Source organism: Grammomys surdaster, unplaced genomic scaffold (assembly GCF_004785775.1).
Source record: "Grammomys surdaster isolate TR1022 unplaced genomic scaffold, NIH_TR_1.0 138, whole genome shotgun sequence".
Classification (NCBI taxonomy): domain Eukaryota; kingdom Metazoa; phylum Chordata; class Mammalia; order Rodentia; family Muridae; genus Grammomys; species Grammomys surdaster.
Genome location: NW_021604596.1, coordinates 4783805 through 4805798, shown reverse-complemented (window position 1 = coordinate 4805798; position 21994 = coordinate 4783805). Strand labels below are relative to the sequence as shown.

Genomic DNA, 21994 nt, shown 5'->3' with positions numbered 1-21994 from the left:
AGAACCAGAAAGTGAATTTTTGCTTTCATTCTTAGAATTAAAAAGAAAGAGACGGGAGGGTGGAAAGGGACAGGGAAGGGAGAAACCGCAAAGGAGGATGGGGGTTTGCCAGAAAGGAAGGGAAGACAGAAAGGGGGAGAAGGCAAAGGTTGTATGTTGGTCTGAATAGGACACACCTTTTGTTACTACATGGACAAAACAAGTCAAAAAGATGTGAAGTAGAAGGTCAGAGCTTCAGAATGTTCTGAAAGCAGGGAAATTTTGAAAGAAGGGACATGACTTAGAGCAAGATACTGGGAAGGGAGGGATTTTTAAGACCTTCTGAAGTCCCCTAAGCTACTAACAGTAGAAGGCTGATGTGAAGCAAAGAGAGGCTTTGACATTGCATTTTGAAAACATGGAATCTATCAATAGCCATACTTCAGCTCCAAACAATGAACAGACAATACTGGTTCTCTCTGCCCCATACATTTGCAGATGGTGACCGACATTTTGGAACCAGTCTAATTCCCACCAGCACAGAAAATAGCAGCAACTTCTAGAAGCATCTGTGCTTTCTCTTCTCCAAAACCTTTCAACTGTACCATAGGAGGTACTAGCTCTACACCTGGACAAGAGATGCTATCAGCCAGTGAAGCTTACAAAGGCAGGCTTCATTCATGAGCCTAGGCAGAGAGCATTGATACCCTTTGTACTGCCAAGGGCCCAGACCAACTGGATGCCCAATAATACTAATCACCAATTAGCCAGTGAGCGTTTCCCTGAGCTAGAGCTGGGACGGGTTAGAGGAGCCATGAGAAGCTTGTCTCCTATTGACTTCTGAAATCATACTGAAGTAAAAAACTCACATACCTGGACCAGTTGCCAAGAACAATACAAGGCAGAAAGTGCTAAAATCATCATAGCAGAGCCAAAGAATACGAGGAAAAGCAGGATGCTGTGAGCTAGCCTTCCAGTGAGCCCTTCGGACTGGACCCTCCCTCTAAGTGAAGTGGGAGAGAGCAGTGTTGTGATTGATGGTGTTTAATGCGCTGTACATTCTGCTGAGAAGGACATTTAGTTTTAGGAGTAGAGCCAGCAGTTAGACATAGCATTTACTTTGGATTCACTTCGATATATTTTGGGCAAAAAGTGAGTCACGGATAAAGTATTCCGTGCACAAAGCAGTTATTCTTTTTTCTTCAGGCCTTTATAGAATTTGTGTTCTTCTCTGTGTTCAACACAGTGGGTCCATCTCTGAAAGATTCCTGCAAGTTCTTGCAGAGATTATGGGGATAAGCTGGCATGACTAAGGATATCATTATCATGGAATGGATCTGGAATAACATTATTTAATATAGTAGTTGACTACACAGGAAAGATGTCTACCTTGAATATCTTAAAATTAATCTTAAAAGTTAGCATACAAAATAGTATGTCTCATGATATTTTGAAAAAAATACATATATGTATAAACATGTGTGTATATATGTATGTAAATACTGAAATCATGTCTTAAAAGTAAATAAAGAAGTCTCACTTTTATTTCAGGATTTATAAAGAACGGCTATTTTGTTGAAGTGATAAGAGTCACTTGGAGCTTGAGTCTTAAGGACCAAAGTTATGGACAGAATTTCCATACACATCTTGTATATTTTCCCCAGCTGGTTTACCAACAGCAAAGCTCTCAACCAACTCAAACCCCACAATTTTTCTTAAAGGAGTGAAAGTCTGTGTCTAAAATTCACACAGAAAGTGTGCCTTGTTGCTCGTGCACATTCCTCCTGGCATGGAGTCAGTCACGATAAGCCTCTGCCTTGCGTGCCAGCTTGGGATCAGCGCAGAGGTGTACGATTGCCCTGAGCCCATCACCACGTTCCCACCTCTTCAGTTTTGCCTCATTTCGATGATGTTCATCTTCCTCTTGGCTCCAATTCTCAGAGCTTCACACTGGGGTGGAAGCTACTGGGATGTGGGCTGGGCATGAAAAAGCTCCCCACAGCTACAGACTTCTTGCTAATTGATGCTTAGTGTCTAAAAGGGTCAGTGTCCTGGGGACTGAGACAAACACATGACTATCTTAGGAAGCAATTCAGCCACAGTAAGCATCCTGACAGATACATACGCAGTGAAGCATTGGACCCAAGGTCCATGCTTAAAGAACTTACAATCAGGTCGGACATAGTCAATTCAGCAACATTAAGTCACAAAAAGTCCAAAGTTCCATAAGGCTAACAAAGAAAGGGAGCTTTATAATATCGTTAGAAAAAGACCCAAATCTCCAGTTTCTTCTCTCCTTCAGTAAAGGATTTTTGCTGATGATAAACTTGGAAGTGACATTTGTAAGAGGAAATGTAAACCAGGGAGGAGTAACTCTCCCCCTTGAGAATTGTGATGAGCCCAAATGTATTAATCCAAGATCCCAAACATTTCACTGTAGTAACCAATGCGAAGTCACATGTGATCTTTGGGGCCGGTCTCTTTCTAGAGCATCCCTAATTTCTAGCAACAACCACATCTCTAATGGGCTGTAAGGAAAGCTCACAGATGGTGGGACCCAAGCGCGAGCACGCGCACGCACGCACGCACGCACGCACGCACGCACATACCTCTAGGTAGCTACAGATTTCAATCTTGCATGCATGCCTGGTTTAGAGAGACAGGAATCTACTCGGGGGGACTGTGGTCTATGGGATGAATTGTTACCTTTGTGAGGTGCATCCCTTGTTTCCAAGGCAGCACAGGAGACAAAGGGTACATTTAGTTTGTGGGAAAGGATGGGGGCAGGGGTAGAAACAGAAACCAGAGGATTGTGCAACCATGGCGCTTTCAAATCCCTCCAGGAAGTTTATGTTTCAAGGCCTTTGGAAGAGTGAAGCACAGCTGTTTAAAACAGAGCTGTTTACTGATGGGCCGCAGTCCCCAATAAGTGTTCTTGGTACTGGCACTGCCGCCCTGGGGATGACAGGTCACTGCTTGTAGATTCTGCCTAACCTAAGCAGGCTTGTGCCTACCCCAGCAGGACTATATGTCTCAAAAGGCAAGGGGATGTTCAAAGAAGACCTAGAAAGGACAGGAGTAGGGTAGAGGTGGGAGGTAAAGAGACTCAACCTGCTGGATCTTAACAGAAGAAAGTCAGGATTCCCATATGGAATGTAAACCAGACTAGACTTGTTGTGTGGAAGGCCACACCTCAAAGAAGCCCTTCCGATGACCAGCCAGAGGGTGCATTAAACCAGCATAGCAATTTTGTATTTCTTGTGAAATATTTAAAGTATCCTTTGCAGTATCTCCTTTAAGTCTTGAATGACAGGGCAGGATGTGGCTTAGAGCTTTCTCTATGTAGTTAATAAATCCTTTCCCAGGTGGAGTGACCTCTTGTCACTTCTCTCTCTTATAATGAAGATTCAAAATTGACATGCGGAGATTTCTCCATCAACCTCTAACCAATGATGGCACCGTTCTCTCCCTGACGTCCATCCTCAGGAGTTCCCAGATGTCATTACCCATGCCCTGGACATGCTGGACATTTTCATTCTACTGCTTTTTCTTCTTGCTGCCTCTGAACACCACGTCCAGAACAGTGTAGACGAGACATGGTGAAGGCCAAAAGGCAACAACAGCATGTCAACAATCAAGAGGCAGAGCGCTGGGGTCAAGTTGGCCTGTGCTGCCACACTGCTTCATGGCATTGCTAGCTTCTGTCTCAGAAGGGAGTCTTGTCACATAGGCAGGTATTGACCTCACATCTGCCCTGCCTCAGCCTCCAGAGTGCTGGGATTACAGACGTGCACTACCATATCTACCTGTTCCTATGTAATTGTAATGCCAAGAACCAGAATATGCTGAGAAGATTCAGTGAGACTCTTCAATAGAATCTCAGTCCAGAAAGCTTTCAGGACTGGGGTTGACCCTCAGTAGTGGAGCCCTTGTTCAGCATGCACAAGGCCCTGTTCAACCATTAGCAATCCCAGGAAAGGAGAAAGGAAAAAAGAATGGGGGAAAGGCAGGCATTCATTTTGCTATTTTTTATCTAATGAGAGCCTTTTGTGATTCTTTAGGATTTGTTTGTTTGTTTGTTTGTTTGTTTTAACAACACTTTCTTTCCTGAAAAAGAAAACTACTTAAAATTTCACTTTGCAACAGGATTGCATAAAGAGAAACAAATGAATATTATATGTGTATTACATATGTTATCTTTGTTGTTACTATGTCAAAAGCAGCTTAAGGTAAAAAGGGATTCTTTTGATTCACAGTTAGTTCCAGGGTACAGTCAGGCATGGCGAGGCAGAAGTGGCAGCAGCTTAGCAACCAGCTGGTCAGCTTGTATTCATGGTTGCGAACCAGAGAGAGACAGATGCTTGAGCTCTGCTTGCTTTCTCCTTTTCATTCAGCCCAGGACCCTGGTCTGTGGAAAGGTGCTGCCCACATTCAGAGGGGGTCTCCCACCTCAGTGAACCTAATCTAAATAATCTCTTATAATCGATATGGCCAGAGGCTCCTTTCCTGGGTGATTTTTCAATTCTGTCAAGTTTACAATGAATCTAACAACAATCATAATATACAAAGACATTAACATAGCGTAAAAGCTTACCGTTTTTCTTCCACAGTCAAATGAATTAACATATTTTAGGGGTGTTAAGGCTATGATGACCCTGTGTGCTTCGTCTATCAGCCCTCAGCAGCAGACACATCTTGAAAGTCCTCCCTCCAACTTGTCAATATAATGAACTGCTTTCTAGAACCTACTGTCACCTCTGTGCCTCGGGACATGCTTCCTTTCTCATGTCCCATGCCACCCAAGTTATGGGAGATCCAGCTGGGTAGCTCTCAGCTTCTCTGGTCTGACCTCCACCCTTCTCCATTTAAAGCCACACCTTCAATACTGGTTACCCACTTCCAACTCACGTTTTCTTAGGTCCTGATTCTCCTTTTAGCAAATCGACACTGAGTTTTCTGAGAAACTCTTTCACACTGAGGTTTTAGTGGTGATGTCTGTCCATTCTCAGCTGTGTTTGACTGGAACCTTTTAGAGGCTCTATACCATAATTCAAGCCCATGTGTCTGGAGGAGGAATTTTACTCTAGCAGTAGAAGTACTTTAAAGATGTGAGCTTTGAGCATCACCTAGATTGTAGGGTCGGAGTAGCTCACTCCATGTCTACCACCTTTGTGTATTTGATGGATCTTGGTGATATGGCTATGATTAGAAACTTCTAGAAGGTGGGATGCAGCCTATTTCCAACACAATATCTCCACAAAACTCTGACAGTAGTGTCATGCCTCATAGGGTTTGGAGTGAGTGTGTGTGTGTGTGTGTGTGTGTGTGTGTGTGTGTGTGTGTAGAAATGAACCTAGAGTTTTCTACATGCTGCATGCTCACTCTACCATGAGCAGCACCCCAACCCATCTCTCTGTCTCCATGGAATCACATATCTCCTTTTCTGTTCCCATCTTTAGGTGTCTTCAGCTATGGTTAGGGGCTACCTTCCATCCCCGCTCACCTGGTGTTTATTATTCTCTAGGTTTGGGCAGGAAATGATCCCAAAGATAATCTTTATGTAGAGCACAGAAGTGATGTCTCTGGGCTAAGCTGGCAAAGTGAGTCAATGTGAGAATCAGCTTTAGGTGTCTGGCTCCTCAGTATCTAGGTAGTATTCATCTCTGGGTCCACCATGGAATCACTTGCTTGAACTCCTGGCTTCATTGCTAACTGCATGTGTGACCTAGTCACAATGTCACTCAGTCTTTAAACTTTCTCATCTAGAAAAGAGGAGCAGCCTACAGTGCTGGAAAATCAGGGAAGCGTGGTTTTGAAGAGTCAGAGCTCTAAGATTTATTTACCTAGATGAAGAGCTTGCTCAGCTCAAGGCCTGGTGCTAAGGCTCTGAATGAATGACTGTTAGTGTTGGTATTTCCAGAACCAGTGTATCAATTGCTCCTTCTGAGCCTGCGGGCTGCATCCCATAGCGAGTGCAGGCCTGGAGAGGAGTGGCTGGAGAATCTGGCAGAACAAGTTTTTAGTAGGTTTCTGTTTTTTGCCTTTTCAAAGCAGTGGAAAATAAATCAAAGGTGAAAAATGCAAGCCTAGAAAAGAATGTATTCCATTGTTCTTGCTGGGGGGAGGACCCTTCAAATGCCACTCGTGCTGGAATAAATCACAAGCCACATGGCTGAGTCTGCTCCTGCCTCTTCCCTACCCTAGAAGAGACAGGGGACACCTTGGGTCTCTGCTGGTGACAGGTCAGCTGACATTTTTCTGGGAGCAAAGAAAAGCAGAGAAGGAGCTGGGGAAGCCCCACCCTTGGCTGAATTCCGCTCATAAGTGATTGGATATCTGGAAGGATGAGTTAGTCTGCTTGGTTAGTAACAGAAGTCTCATTCACACTAACTTGAGCAATCAGGAAGTCACTATAATGATGCTGTCGTGTATCAATGACTGGGGAAAGATGCAGCGACCCTCTCCACTCTGCTTCTGCCTCTCTAAAGCTTATGTCTGCTGTGCTTTACAGATAGCTCCCAGGTTCAGTAAATCACTGTGCAGCCAGCCTAGTGGCTCTGACCTCACTTCCCATGAGGCTACAGTTTTAATGGAGGATCATCTGGACCAGCATGGGTCAGGTTGCTTTTCTGCTAGACTCAGTCATGGTGATAGGATCACACTTGTTCCACTACCAGCTCACCTCCTTCATAGTCACATGCCACCTGTGCATAGGTAGACAAGCCAGGCAACAGACAGGGATGGCTGGAACAGGTTTTGATGAGCAAGATGTCAAGGAATGCAGTTCACATCCAGTTGTGCATTGCATCCTGGCCATTCCCAATTCTACCACACTTTACCTGAGGTCTAAGGCTGCCCTGTGCTCACTGCCAATGGCTATCTTCCTGCCAGGTAAACCTTGGTCCTAGACTGACTGAGAAAACATACAGAATGGAAATGGCTGGCTTTGGCCCAAACAAACCTACGCTTAATAGCTGTGTGACCTGGAAAAGTGTTATCCCTGTGAGCCTTGTTTCTTTATCTATAAACTGCATGCCTAATATATATCTAATGAGCTGTTAGGCAGATGCAGGGCAATAAAGTTATCATGCTTTAAATCCCTGGCATATAAAGTATATACAGGGCTGTGAATTTCCTTTGCTTGATTCAGAGATATTCAAAAGGAAGGGAAGGGAGAGAAGGAATAAAACTTTCTGAAAAGCATTTCAACCTCAGCTAATTTACAATTATCCTGAGCGGACATTAAATAATTTAGGTCTGTGGACAGAGCCTAGGAAGCCACACTGTGGTGGAGACAGCTTTTGCTTTAGAGATGAAGCAGCTATTGGTTCAGGGAACCAATGCTGTATCCTTTTGAAACGTTTATTGGTATGACTGCACGGTTGTTCAAACTTGCTCCATGGATGTGAGATTTCAAAAGTTCAGTCTGTTCACTGGCTTAGTGAAGGCAGTGCTTTGACATTGTGAGCTGCACGGTATGTTGCTGTGGAGATGAACAAACATGCACAGGACATGTGCAAAACAAAAAGCCATGGACTTTCCTTATAAACTATAGTTATGGAGTTACTACTGTGAACATTGTGCCGAATTTTTGTATGAGTTATCTAGTCCCTTTCTACGAGACTTCTTTCAGTTTGGGAACTGGAGGCTCAGACAAGCCTGGTGAATGCTGGTCACAGCATTGCAATGTAAGATTGGTTCAGCCTGGTCCCAGTACCTTTTCTCATAATACATGTGTAATACTGTTTTTCAACATCTTGGTTTTGTTACAAGATTTAATGAGTGTAGTTGGTCTAAATAAGACTGTCTCACATAGGGTCGTGTGTTTGAGTGCTTGGTCCCTGGTTAGTGGAAGTGTTTGGGAAGGATTAGGAGGTGTGGCCTTGTTAGAGGAGGTGTGTTACTAGGAGTGATCTTTAAGGTTTCAAAAGTTCATACCAGGCTCAGTTCCACCCCTTCCCCCCACCCCCGTCTGTCTCTCTCTCTGCTAGCTGCCTTCAGATCAACATGCAAAGCTCTCAGCTTCCTCTCCAGCACCATGCCTGTCTGGTTCCCACCATGATGATAATGGACTAACCCTCTGAAACTATAAGCAAGCCCCCAAATAAATGTTTTCTTTTATAAGAGCTGCCGTGGTCATGTTGTCTCTTCACAGCTGTAGAGAATTAACTAAGACAGAAACAGAAGAAAATGATCTCCAGGAAAACCTGCACTTTGAGTGTCTCATTTAATAAGGGTATGCCCACATAGCATTGTCCCTCCAGCTTGAGGAGACCAAGGATAGTTAGCACCCAGACATCCTAGATCTTAAATGAGGAAGAAGGATCTGGGAATGACCTGGATGTGGCAAAAGGCTGAGTGCAGGCAGTAACATTTCTTGTCATCTTACCCATTACAGACCCAAATGCAAAGTGATGGGATAATGGAAGACAGAGGTCTCCTTGAACCCAAGAGCTGTTCTAACTTATTTAGAGGATGCCAAAGAGGGTAATGTTGAACCTGGGAATGAATATTTAAAAAGCTAGAAACTTGGTACTTCCTTAAACTTGTTGCTGTTTCCCAACTTGGTCAAGTGTGAGCATGTTGGGGGCCAGCAGCCACAGTCGACCAGGTTGACCTGAAAGAGAGGCTGGGAATGGGAGGAGGGCAGGAAGAGATGAAGCCAGGACAAAGGTTTCTGGTCGAGGCTCAATGCTTTAATGTTCAGCTTCTAATTTAAAGGGCTTATGAGCTTGCTGAGAGCGATCCTATGTGAAGGCAACCTATCTGCTTGAGACACAAAGTTTAAAAGGTTAAAAGCAACATGATTTATCCAAGCAATGTAGGAAATAAGGTTGGAAGCGGAAATGTTCCAGTGTCTAATCCAACTGCTGGTTGACAGGGATTTATACACAAAGTCTGGCCACCACGTATAGTGGGTGGCTTTAAGTATTGATGGAGACTACATGCCAGGTTAAATCTGATGGCAGATAAGGATTTTGAGTCATCTTCATCATCAGAATCACAATTATTAGGCTCAAGATCTGTGTCCACTTGATGGACCAATCTTTCAGGGAGCCATTGGGCTCCGTTTACTTTTTCTGAGAAAATATATACTGAGCCACGGCCCCAAGTTAAAACATGGTTGGGACCACACCAAGTATTAGTTAAGGGGTCTCTCCACATGACCCTGGCAAATGAGCTGGAAGTAACTGGATGCCAGTGGCGATCCGCTGCAGACTGACCTTTAGCATCAGTTTGCAGAAAAATTAAAATAAGACAAAAGTAAGGTGTGCTTTTGGTGACCTTGAGGGGTATAATTCACCCTCTTTAGTTTGTAAAAGCCATTTTTCAGAATTCTTTGCAAAGCCAGAGAAGAAACATCAGTAGCTGTTCTCACATTCAAGAAAGTTATCAAGATATTATTTAAAAGCTCTATAATCTTGAGCACTTTGAGTATGTAGCTGCCCTAGCATTTTATATGTGTGTACATAAGATATTTTTCTTTATTCCAGAAGAAAATGCATGCTTAGGTACTGTGAATAACTCCTTACATGTCAGAAGAGTTCTTCAACTATTAACCAATCATGGGGATTAATTGATCATGGGGATTGCTGTACCTCTAACTAATTCCATTTTCTCTTGTGTATTCCATTATATTCCAGACTAGGTCTCACTAGGGGGACAGATAAACTTGATGTTGAAGGCAGAAGCTGTAACTTGGGTAGTAGAATGTTTGCATAATATGCTGGGTTAGATCCCTAGCACCACTTAAACTAGGCAGGGTAGTAGATACCTGTAATTTCAGCTACCTAGCAGGTCAAAATAGGAATACAAGAAGTTCAATGGTACCCTTAGGTATATAGCAAGTTTGAGACCAACCTGGTATAAATAAGAACCTACCTCAAAAAACAACAACAAAAAAAATCAAGTTGTTTTTAATTAAAGATTTAAATATTGAGCCTAGAAGCCAGAAAGATGGCTCAGGGATTAAGAGCACTGGCTACTCTCCAGGGGGACCTGGATTCAATTGCCAGCACCCACATGATAGCTTAGAACCAGCATTGACTCCAGTTCCAGGGCATCTGATGCCCTCTTCTGGCCTACTCAGATATAAACCATTTAGCTAGTACACAAACATATATATAGGAAAACACGCATACACATAAAGTAAAAATGAATAATACCTTTGCAATGCTTTTTAAAAGTTAAGCATAACATTGCTCTTGTTTAAAGGTATGATTGGATTGGAATCTTAAACATGTCTGTTTTATTTCCTTTTTGTCTTTCAGCTCCAGGGCTCCTTGAAAAGAAAACAAATAGTCAACTTGTCTCCTGCCAACAGCAAGAGGCCCAATGGCTTTGTTGACAGTTCATTTCTTGACATCAAAAGGATCAGAGTTGGGGAGAACCTTTCTACAGGTCAGGGGGCCCTCCCAGTAAATAACGGACAAAGTCATATGATGCCAGGGACCTTGCCCATGAACCAAGCACTGAGGAAGACTAATGCTCTACCACCTCCTGCACATTCTCCTGGAAACAATTTGTTTAACATGGGCTTAAAGGAGGTGAAGAAAGAACCTGGGGAGACCCTGTCTTGCAGTAAGCATATGGATGACCAAATGACACCGGAGAGTGCTTTTACTAATAGGCCTGGAGATGACCCTGGAGAGCAACTGATGGACCCTGAGCTGCAGGAACTGTTCAATGAACTGACCAACATATCAGTGCCTCCCATGAGTGACCTGGAGCTGGAGAACATGATCAATGCTACCATTAAGCAGGATGACCCGTTTGGCATTGACTTGGGCCAGCAGAGCCAGAGGAGCACACCGAGACCCTCCCTGCCCATGGAGAAGATCATTATCAAAAGCGAATATTCACCTGGTTTGACACAAGGCACTTCAGGCTCTCCCCAGCTGAGGCCCCCATCAGCTGGCCCTGCATTTTCCTTGGCCAACTCTGCACTCTCCACTTCATCCCCAATCCCCACAGTTCCTCAGAGTCAGCCTCAGCTTCAGACAGTATCAGGAGCAAACAGGACCCTGCCAAGTTGGCAAGAAGTATCCCATGCCCAACAGCTCAAGCAGATAGCTGCAAACCGCCAGCAACATGCACGGATGCAGCAGCAACAGCAGCAGCCACCTCCCAGCTGGCCAGGCTTGCAATCCTCTGCTGGGCCATCCCCAGGGCCATTTGTGCAGGAAAAAATCCCCAGCCCTTCCTTTGGCCAGCAACCTTTCAGTCCACAGGGATCACCCATGACTGGGGTGACTGGCAGCAGCAACCAGTCCAAAGCAGCAGCTAATTACACATACAAGACCAGCCCCTCAGCCCAGGCTGGACACCTGGATGTGCTTCTGCAGCAAAAGTCTCAGGATCTCAGCCGAAGTTTTATTAATAACCCACACCCAACCTTGGAGCCCCGACATGGCAACACCAAGCTGTTGTTCCATTTTAACTCAGACCAAGCAAACCAGCAGATGCCTTCTCTTTTGCCTTCCCAGAACAAGCCTTCTCTCCTGCACTACACCCAGCAGCAGCAGCAGCAGCAACAGCAGCAACAGCAGCAGCAGCAGCAGCAGCAGCAGCAGCAAGGCTCACTGGTAGCTCAGCAGCAACAGCAGCAGCCACAGCCACAGAGCTCACTGGTAGCTCAGCAGCAGCAGCCACAGCAACAACAACAGCAGCAGCAGCAGCAAAGTTCAATGACAGCTCAGCAGCAGCAGCAGCAACAACAACAACAACAGCAGCAACAGCAGCAGCAGCAACCATCCCACTCCACCCAAGCTTTATCAAGCCAATCTTTGCTAAGGTCACCCTTGCCACTTCAGCAAAAGATCATGCTTCAGAAAATGCAGAATCAGTCCATGGCAGGCCTGGGATATCAAGTCACTCAACAGCACAGACAGGTAAGGGCTCTGGTACTTGGCCCCAGAACTCCAAGAGGTGATTAGTTTGGTAATTATGTTTTGAATACTCTTATTCTTTTGGTGAGACATGATTAATCCCGGAAACTCTGTGGTCCTGGTGGGCTCCCAGAACTTGATTCTCTTGGTATATCTAAAGCAAACACTAATGTTTCCTTATACATTGTCACTTCTTGGGGGCTCTGTAATGATCAGTGATTCTTGCAACTAATGCTTTGGTGATATGCTTAGTGTTAAAATCAGATCAATATGCATTGAGTTAGCACTACTGTGAAGAAGACATTGTTGTTATGGTTGCACATTGGAATAAGGTTAAAGGTGATGCTGAGAGTGGCCACCAATGTGACCAACTGTTGTGTTTAGTCCTTGGCCATCCTGATAGATCTCACATGACTCCATGCTCACAATCTATTCATCAGCCCTACATCTGCAGGGACCCCCTACATCTGCAGGCACCATCTAGAGACAAAACAAAGCACCTAAAACCATCACCTTAACACTACACAACCAATGGTGGGAGGACTCAAAGGTCCTCCCCAGTGAGTGGAAATCAGGAGTAACTTCCAGAAAATGTTATGACTGGGTGAGATAAGCATGAATGTAGCAAAATAAATTACTAATAATAGAAATAAACTCATAGTTGTTTTATGCCCTTTGGTTTTACATTAAATAAGGTTTAATTTTACCCTGATAAACAGAGTCAAGAAATTTATCATTCCTATAAAACACATACTGCTGGGTAAGACTTGATCCCTGAGAAACTTGACAGAAGAACCTGTTTCTAGAAGGAAGGGAGATGTTTAGATATTGCATTGTTCACGTTGTTGGCAGGCGTGCATTACCATAAAGCAGCAAGATACGTGGTAGAGGATGGAATACCACAGAGTGACAGCTGGAGGGGTAAACACCTCTGTACTAATTACAGATTTCAGTTCCCCCCTAGTGTGTGTGTGTGTGTGTGTGTGTGTGTGTGTGTGTGTGTGTGTGTTTTCTAATTATGAGCAATGGAAGGGACTTGGGTAGACTTGTATATATTTTACAACATTAATATGGCATAATAATCATACAGTCCTTTTATAAAACAGAAAATTTAGATGATTTAAAATTACATCACAAAATTTCCGTCCAGTGCCACATGTAAGCATTTTTTTCTGGGTGAGCATGGGTTCAAATTATCTCTGGATGTTCCTTGCTGTAAGCAACTTGCCGAAGCACTCTCAGCTGGTCCTCCAAGCTAAGAGTGGATCATGGGTGGTAAAAATAGGATCTTCTGGGTTTGTATGGAGAATGGAACAAGATAATTCTCAAACCAGATTATATAATAAGAGAGCATTATTCAGATTCTCATGTCAAGTGCCATAAATAATCACAATATTGCCTTTAACAAAGCAAGCACTTTGTTAAAGGAAAGGAGGTCTGAGTATACAAGTATACAAGGGATGTGAGTGCTAACATGGAAACAGTACTGCAGGCATAGAAGAGAGATGCTGCTGCTGCTTCAGCACCGCCAGCACTGACACACGTGTAACAGGTCAGTCTCTCTGACCTAGATTTACAACCATGGAAACAACCAACAATGAGATAGTAATAAAATACATGTGCTGACAACCTACTCTACAGAGAAGCTGACTTCCCACTCTTTAGTTTAAAGTTCATCATTTAATTCTTATAAGGAGATTCTTCCCATCATTCAGGTCAGAGAATTGAGGCACAGTTTCAATATCTTTCTAAACTCAAGTGATCAAAAGCAGAACTCAGAGTTTAATGTAGCTTCAAAGCTGTACATTCCACCACTAGGAGGAATAGCTCATGGGTAGGATTTGCTAGGAAGTAATTGTCATAGTTGATCATTGTAAGGACTGTCAAGAAACTTTATTTTCTAGCATTAATCTCTAGCAAAATAATCTGTATAGAAGGTTAAAGTCTTCGTGAGACAGAATGATTCTGACTTCTAGCCTTCAGGGCTGTTAACAAAAGGAGTTTTTTTTTAAAACTGTGTCATCCTTGAGCTTCCTTATGATAAATATTGTACACTTAAGAAAATACACAGTTTACAGCAGGAACTATATCTATGGTGTTCCCGGCATCCTCCATCTTATGGCTAGAGCCACTGCTAGTACCATCAGCTGTGCACATCTCTTGATCCTCATCCTAGCTTCCAGGACTTAAGCCCACCAATGTATGCTGAGAGCAAACATCTCCCAATGGTCGAGACATTTTCACCTATATCTCAATGAGTATGCCAAGAAAATATTCATCTTTTAAAAACAATCTTAAAAAGTGGCAAGCATGCTGAGAGCACTTTGGGCTACAGGTATCTCCTACACAGCAACCAATGTCTTTCCGTGGAATGGTTCAGCCCAACGTATTGGTTTATCAGCACTCAAAATGTTTTTTTATTTCCAAAAGATATTCCCTGTTGAACTAAAAATGCATTCTTTTTCAAAGCCATATGGCCAGATGCCTGAAAGTGTGAATATTTCTGTCCTAACATTGGATCTAAGCAACTCAAATGGATTCTATATTTGGTTTAGAATTCTCCATGTCTGAAACTCCTAGGAGGGAATTCAGCCAATGGATGGATGGTTTGTTGTGACTGAAACACAAATTTATACATTCCCCCTTAGTAGAAAGCCAAGTTCCTCAATCAAATCTTAAGAGCCCCAGCCCACTCCCCCTCCCTAGCCAAGAGGATCCTCCATATCAGCCCTTGGTGTCAATCAAGCAAATATCCTGCTCTCCTCTCCACATTTTAGAGTTCTTCTGTATAATGCCTTAAATATGAACACCCAGAAAACCATTTTCAAGATACACCAAACCCTGGTGAGAGAATCAGCTTAGCTCTTATATCCTGTCAATACTTCTAAGCATTATTAGCCAATGAAGGTGCATACAGAGATAGAAATTTTGTACCAGATAAAACTCTTTTCTCAGTGGAAAAAAATCATCTTGAATTCAAAGTTTTATAGAATATAATATCCAAGCCTCAGCTGGAGGCTGCAAGTTGTATCAACCCCTACAGGGTCATCAAACTGGGCCAGCAGCAGGAACTGGGTTCATAGATGAGACCGGGTTAGAGAAAGAAGGGATTTAAAGAGCTGAAAGCCTAAGAAAGATAGGAAGCAATCAGTGTAGAGACCAGAGGAGGAGACAACCCATGACCAGAGGTGAGTAAGGGATGTGAAATCTGGACAGACAGTTAGGAGACACTCAAGAGAGGCTAAGTGATCACTGTCAAGGGCCTGTGGCCATTTGGTGACTTCAGTTATGATGCACCTTGGCTGAATCTTGCCAAGAAGAAAAAAGGTTGATACGGGCTAGTTATGGGCTATCAGAGCCAGGCCCAGAAGCATTCCATTTACATTTTCATTTTATCTTTGAAATTTACCCAACACTGGTTTTAATACTTCATGAAATGGATGTTTAGACCAAGATACTAAATTAATTTTTATCTGTAATTCTGAGCAAGTGCTTTGAATTCTCAGAGCTTCAAGAGAATCTACTGACTTGCCTTCTCCAAATCCATGGACATCTTCAGTCTCCTGGTCTGTCCCACCAAAAGTCTAGAACCAAACCTTTCAGGCTAAACTCAGATTTGCTTCCTTCTTAACATTGGCACTACCTTGAATTCATGTATTCATGCATTCAAAACAATGTGGAGTGCCTACTAGGCACCAAATCCAGGCACAGCTCTGGATTTGGATGCTAGAGCAAGGACGAAGTATAGAGATGGTCAGTGGTGATACATGCCTTTAGTCCCAACATATGGGAGGTAGAGGCAGGCAGATGTCTGAGTTCGAAGCCAGCTTAGTCTACAGAGCAAGATCTAAGACAGCCAGGCCCACACAGAAAAAACACCAAGAAAAAAATGAAGTCTAGAATCAATAACTCTGAACTTGTCTTTTGGTTGTTTTTTTTTTTTTTTAATAGTACAGACATATCCTGCTCTGGTTGCTAGGTTCATGTGTGAGGTCCATGAGCTGCATCTCAAATAAAGATGACAAAAGAACATTGTGTGTGTGTGTGTGTGTGTGTGTGTGTGTGTGTGTGTGTGTGTGTACAGGTGCATATGTATAGGGATATGTGTGCAAGTGTGCAGGCCAACCCTTGGTGTTGCTCCTTAGGCACTGTCCTGTCCTAGGCTGGCTTGAAGGAAAGCCTACAGGACCCACCTGTCACCACTTCTGCAACACTGGTATTACAAGCACCCCTGACTTTTGCACGGGGGCTTTGGGAGTCAAACTCAGGTCCTGGTACTGGCACAGCAAACCTTTTACCTACTGAGCTGCCTCCTCAGCACACAGTGTAATTTTTAATACAAAGACTGTGAAGCCCAGTTTAGATGACTTAACTACAAAGAAAATTCATTCATCATTTTGCTTCACTCATTAGGACTTAAGAATCTGTTTAGAGTCCCTCCCAGGTTTACAATAAGATAAACTGTAATTGCAGTCATCAATTAATGTAGTGAACACGTATCAAGCACCTACAGCATATAAGAAATGGAAGGTTAAAGATTAAAGAGAAGGTTAAAGAGAAGACCCTCTTTACATGCACTAAGCCTAAACTCTCAGGACAGCATGAACCTGCCCATCTGTGAGGTTTTGGAGGAAGGCTGGATGTCTGCCCTGCTTCGTAGATTCTCACTGGACATATACACCACCTCATTGCAGTGCTTCATAATCCCACGAGCCAAAGCACAGGGATGTTCCTAAGCCACCACAGTTACTCTTAAACACGCTAGTCTATTCATTCACAGAATAGAATCGATTTGCAGAATACCCCATTTCCATTCAATTTTATTACATTATTCTGGTAATTTTGCTCAGGGCAAATGGAGTGTATAGCACAGAGAACCAACTCCTGTGTCCACTGGTAAAGAAATAAACACCTTAGTAGGGAGGATGTCGGCCTTGAATCACTCATGATACAAAAAGCCCAACTTCACAGTCAGGGAAATGGCTTCTTTCATTCTCCTCTGGAGGCCATTGTGAGTGGCATGCGCCCACAGGAGCGATTAAATGCATTAGGGGGTCATTTAGCCTGTTGAACGACAAGTTCTGTATTAGGAAAAGAAAGGGTGTAGGGTTAAGACATGGATTTGATCCTGAAGATGCAAATGCAAAGGGGTTAATGGAAAACCTGACAGATTTGTCAGTGTGGTGTGCATTCATGTAGCCGCACGTCTCTTCTGCACCTACTCTAATTAGGTTTGCCTTTTCTAATCAGTTGTCGGTTGTTATTTGTTTGCTAGAAGGGCTTCTTGGTTTCTTTTGGTGAAATCCCGAGAAGTGAAAAAAGAACACACACACACAAAACCTATATATACACATATATTCAGAGCACTAACCAGTAAATTTGCACAATCATGGCTTGTTAGAGACAAAAAAGGAAGACACTAGACTTAGAAGGTTTTTACAATAAGGCATTTGAAGTTAGAAATAAAACTGTACAAATATTTAACCTGGTGGGATGAGAGAACTGTCACATGAGTCGGTAATCTTACTGTTCTTGTTTGTTTGTGTTTCATCGTGGGACCATTATCACAACAGAGAGAGAAGGAGGGGGGAGGGAGAGGTGGCTAATTAGACTATTCTGATGGAACTTGGTAGGCTGAATTTGAATTGTATTCTCCAAGAAATAAATCTAGTGGTGTGTAATGGTGAAAATCCAATAGTTGTGGTCCTGTGAGACCAGCAAAATGAAGTTTTCAAGCCCCCCCATGAAAGTGAGGGGGCCCCTGACATCTTTGTCTTCCTATTCATCTGTGAATTCTGTCCTCCCTGAGTAACAGGAAGCCCCACACTGTCTTCTCACTGGAACCTGAGTTTCAGCTCTGCCTACAGCAAGCAGGGAACTCTGGTAGCCCTCCTCTGTGCTCCAGGGGTCATCATGGGTAAGCACAGGAGGGTGAATGCCTCAGCATCTGCGCTTTGCTTCATGTCTCTCCTCTGGGTCTCTGGGTCTTTGTCCAACTATCCTCCTCCTTGGTTCCACTCTTCTCTTTCACCCTTTTATTATTGAACAGTTTGGCCTAGACTTCCCTGAAATTTCCCCCAAGGCACCCCTTAAAAGGTACAGAGGCAGGGATGCATAGACAATGGACTCGTTGTTGGCAATGGAGGTTCCCTGGGGTGTGATCCATGCTAGGGAAAGTCATGAGGCTGAGGAGTTGCCAGACCTACCACCCTGTCCCACAAAGCTCAGGCACAAATAATGCATGATAAATGAATGTGCCCATGGGTACACATACCCTGAATACTTGCTGATCAGTCTCCCTTCTTGCTAAATGCTATCTAGCCCCACCTGCTTCCTCCCAATCTTGCCAGTATGCAACATGAGCATTTAAAGTGGTAGTTAGGACAGCCATTTACAAACATCTAAATGGCTTCATTTTCCTGGGATAAATCTTAATTTCTTATGTTACTTCCAAAACCCTGTAGGATCCAACTCTACCCTAAGTCTCCTGGCTTACAGCTTCCATCCCCAGCCCTTTCCTTCACTTGACACCCAACCACCATCTTACTCCAGTCTTGCTCACTCCTGAGTGAGTGTCCTCTGACTCATAAGGTGATACACACATTTTCTCCTTCCCCGTGCACTATTTGTTCTGCTCAAAACAAAGTTCTTTTCTACTCCAGTCACCCAGGGTTTCTTGACCTCCTAACCCCCTTTGCTCTTGTAACTCCCTGTACTTCCTGTCTTTTAGTGTACACCACCCTTCATCTTTCTGTTGGCTCATCAATGGCATCTAACTAGACTGCAAACTAGTTGAAAGCAAGGATTGTATCTGTGGCTTTCATTGCTTTATTCTGATCCCTAACCTACCTTCCATATTATAGAAACCAAAAAAATAAATTTGCTGGACAAATGATTGATTCATTTGGCCAATCATTCTTCTGCTGTTCTGGACAGCCAGAGACAGTAAGACATGACACTCGGGTCTCCAGAGCTTCAAAAAGCCAGCCCTTGTATCTTCTTCCACACTGAATCACCATTAAGCCCTGTCTACCCCTGACCCACAGCCCTAGCCTTCTAGTTCCTGTTTTCAGAGCAGGAAACCACAGCATTCCCTCTCAGCTGTCCAGTGTGCCAAGCTGAGGTTAAGTTCTGAAGCTTTTAATGAACCCATCTAGACCCAAATACCACTTAGAATAATTTTACCAGGATATTTCAAGCAATTGTTTTCTGACATAATGAAGGCAACGAGAAGTCATAGCACAAACTGTGTAGGTTGTTTGTAAATACAGGCATCATTTGTATCCTTCAGCAGGTAGATCCCATATGGTAACTCAGACTTGCTCTCACTCTAGCTGCTACAATACAGAGAACCCTGGAGGGCTGGAGTAAGTGGCAAACATCTCACAGTGAGCTCGGAACACAGCAGAGCCTGTGATGTGCAATTGCCTTTCATCTGGACAACAACTGCTAACTCAGATGTCTCCCCTCTCCATTTTCTCCGTTATCCCCCGTACCCCACCTCTTACAGCCCACGTGTCTCCCGCTCTAGCTGGGGAAGGCTGGTCTGATCAGCATGAGTGATGATGTCTTTACTTTTTTTGGTCTATCTTTAAACATGGCAAACCAACTCCTTCAAACCCCACTGCTTACCAATCCGTTGTGTCTCTCAGCTCCATTTTGAATGAGGGTCAACATGTCAGCAGTGAACATTTTTCAATGGCACAGCCATGCCCATCCATCGCTCCTTCCTCTGTTGATGCTGCTGTTGCCCGCATGCTATTTTAATTCTCCCTCAATTCCTTCCTTTTAAAAATATTTTTCTTATTTTGAAATTAAGATATAATTAATTAAAATTAAAATAAAATTGCACCATTATTCCTCTTTCTTTTTCTCCTATGGACCCTTTCTGTGGCTAACCCCACCTCCTTTCTTTCTCTAATTCATAGCTTCTGTCTCTTTAATTATTGTCTTGCACACACCCCTTTAGAAATGTATAACTACAACCTCTTGATCAATATAATGTTACTTATATGTATATGTTTCAAAGGGTGATTACTTGGCATCCAATAACCAAGTAGTTTGTTCTTCCTGGAAGACTATTTCTCCTGATCTCAGCATTCCTTAGTTGCCTGTAGTTTTCTTGTCTATGACTGGGGCCCTGTGGGATTTCCTTCTTCCACATCATCATGTCTTCTACTGGTATCTTCCTGTTCAGGACTTGTTTAGGCTGCCATGTTGATGAGCACAGCTTCTGCTTTTCTGACAGTTCTAGAAACACAATCTCACAACAAACTGCCTGTTTTCCTGGCTTTTACAATCTTCCAGCCTCCTCTTCCACAATGTCCCATGAGCCTTAGGTGCGAAAGTCACATTGTAGATGTATCCTTTGTGGATAGGTACTACCCTGGTCATTTGCTTTCTGCATTTTGATTGGTTTTGTTTTTCTATAATGGTCTCTATCTTCAATCTCCCTACTATTCCTATCCAAGTGTTAACAAGGAGTGCCTCCCTTATTTGTGAAGTGTCTCTACTCTCTAGCAAGTCTTTCTGTCCAACACTCTGTAGTATGGAGTGTCTACCATTTTCTATGTGGGACTCCTGGATCATCTCCCCAACAGTATCTGGACAATAAGCAATTCTCTCTTGCTCCATATTCTTCAGGGGTGAGGCAGCTGCTGGGTTCCAATGATCTCTGCTACGTGGCCAGGTCTCCTGTGAGCTGGGGCTCAGCTTTTCCCTGGAGGGAGTCTCTTCTAGGGTTCTGCTATACTAGAAAGTTTTTTTTCCCAAGCACTGCCTCATCTCTCCTACCTATGGCCTCCTGTCAATCATCTTAGACAGTTCTGCACAGAGGCATCACTGACTACCCAGGTTGCTGTGATTCCCCAAAATACAAAACAACTTTTCAGTGATATTTATCATACTGTACTATCATTTTGGTTAGGACTCTGGTTGGCAGGATTGTAATTTCCTAGAAATTGGACTTTTACCTTAAATTATGGTTAAGTCCATAGATTTAGCTCCACATAAGACTTTGAAAATCTTAGAAGCCAGAGTTGATATGTAATTGAGCTATTTGCTTGTTTTAGTTTACCTCCAAGAGCTAATAGAATATATAAAATAAACTGCCAACATGTGGGCAGAGATAGAGAAAGAGAGGAAATGCCACTTTCATCATTTCTGGCTGCTCTATGAGGAGCTTGCCATCCAAGTGTTTCATACCTGATACTCTCTGATTTATAAATTTTATAAAGTTTAGGTAATGTGTGTAAATACAGCAGATGAAGAGTTCTGTTCTGTCAGTAACCTTTGCACTGTCCCTTTGCCACAATATGGGTAGGTAAGAATTTTAACTAAGCCTTCACTGATATTTTCAGAATTGATGAACAGATAAGTGTTGAATATTAAGGTAAGAACCTTATCAAAATTATAATTCCTATTCAAGTATTAATAAGGAGTGCCCCCTTATTTGTGAAGTGTCTCTAATCTCTCACAAGTCTTCCTGTCCAACACTCTGTAGTATGGAGTGTCTGCCATTTTCTATGTGGGACTCCTGGATCATCTCATCATCTGTCTGCTCATTTCTATTTCCCAGCATGCATCTCCTCAGCAGCTCTTGGTCTCCAGCAATGCCCCAATGGTAGGTATTCTCTAGACTGGCAGACACAGCTTACAGTACCACTTCCTGCCACCATCTGCACCGCTATGTGCGTTTCCTCCATGTGAGACCCTGTTTCTGGATCTCTGAAGTTTTTCTGCCTTTTAAATTGGCTCTTACTTTGGTGGACTGTGACTGCTGGTGGCTTACTGATCAGGGCATGTGGAATGGAGACGTGTTAAAACTCAAAGCCTGAGGCTATTATTGCTCAGTGTTGGGGAGCTCATGTAGTGAGTGAAAGACCCTGGATTTGAGCCCCAGGCTTAAGATAATTTTAAAATAGAAGTAAAGAGCTGGAGAAAAGGCTCAGCATTTAAGGGTATGCTGCTTGTTATCCCTGCGGAGTACTGGAGTTCAGTTCCCAGCACCTGCATCAGGCAGGTCAAAACTACCTGCCACCAGCTCAGAGGTCCTGGCATTCATTTCTGGCCTTTTTGGGTTCTCTCTCTCTCTCTCTCTCTCTCTCTCTCTCTCTCTCTCTCTCTCT

The 21994-nt window shown here is 43.4% G+C and overlaps 1 protein-coding gene across 2 annotated transcripts in view; it reads left to right on the top strand.

The window, feature by feature from the left end:
- The window catches only part of Maml2 (mastermind like transcriptional coactivator 2), a 326128-nt gene that overhangs the window by 225015 nt on the left and 79119 nt on the right, over positions 1–21994 (top strand). For both annotated transcript variants that reach the window (XM_028763340.1, XM_028763339.1), the window contains one exon: positions 10251–11870. In XM_028763340.1, coding sequence (XP_028619173.1) covers positions 10251–11870 — 1620 coding nt within the window. The remainder of the gene's footprint in view (positions 1–10250; positions 11871–21994) is intronic.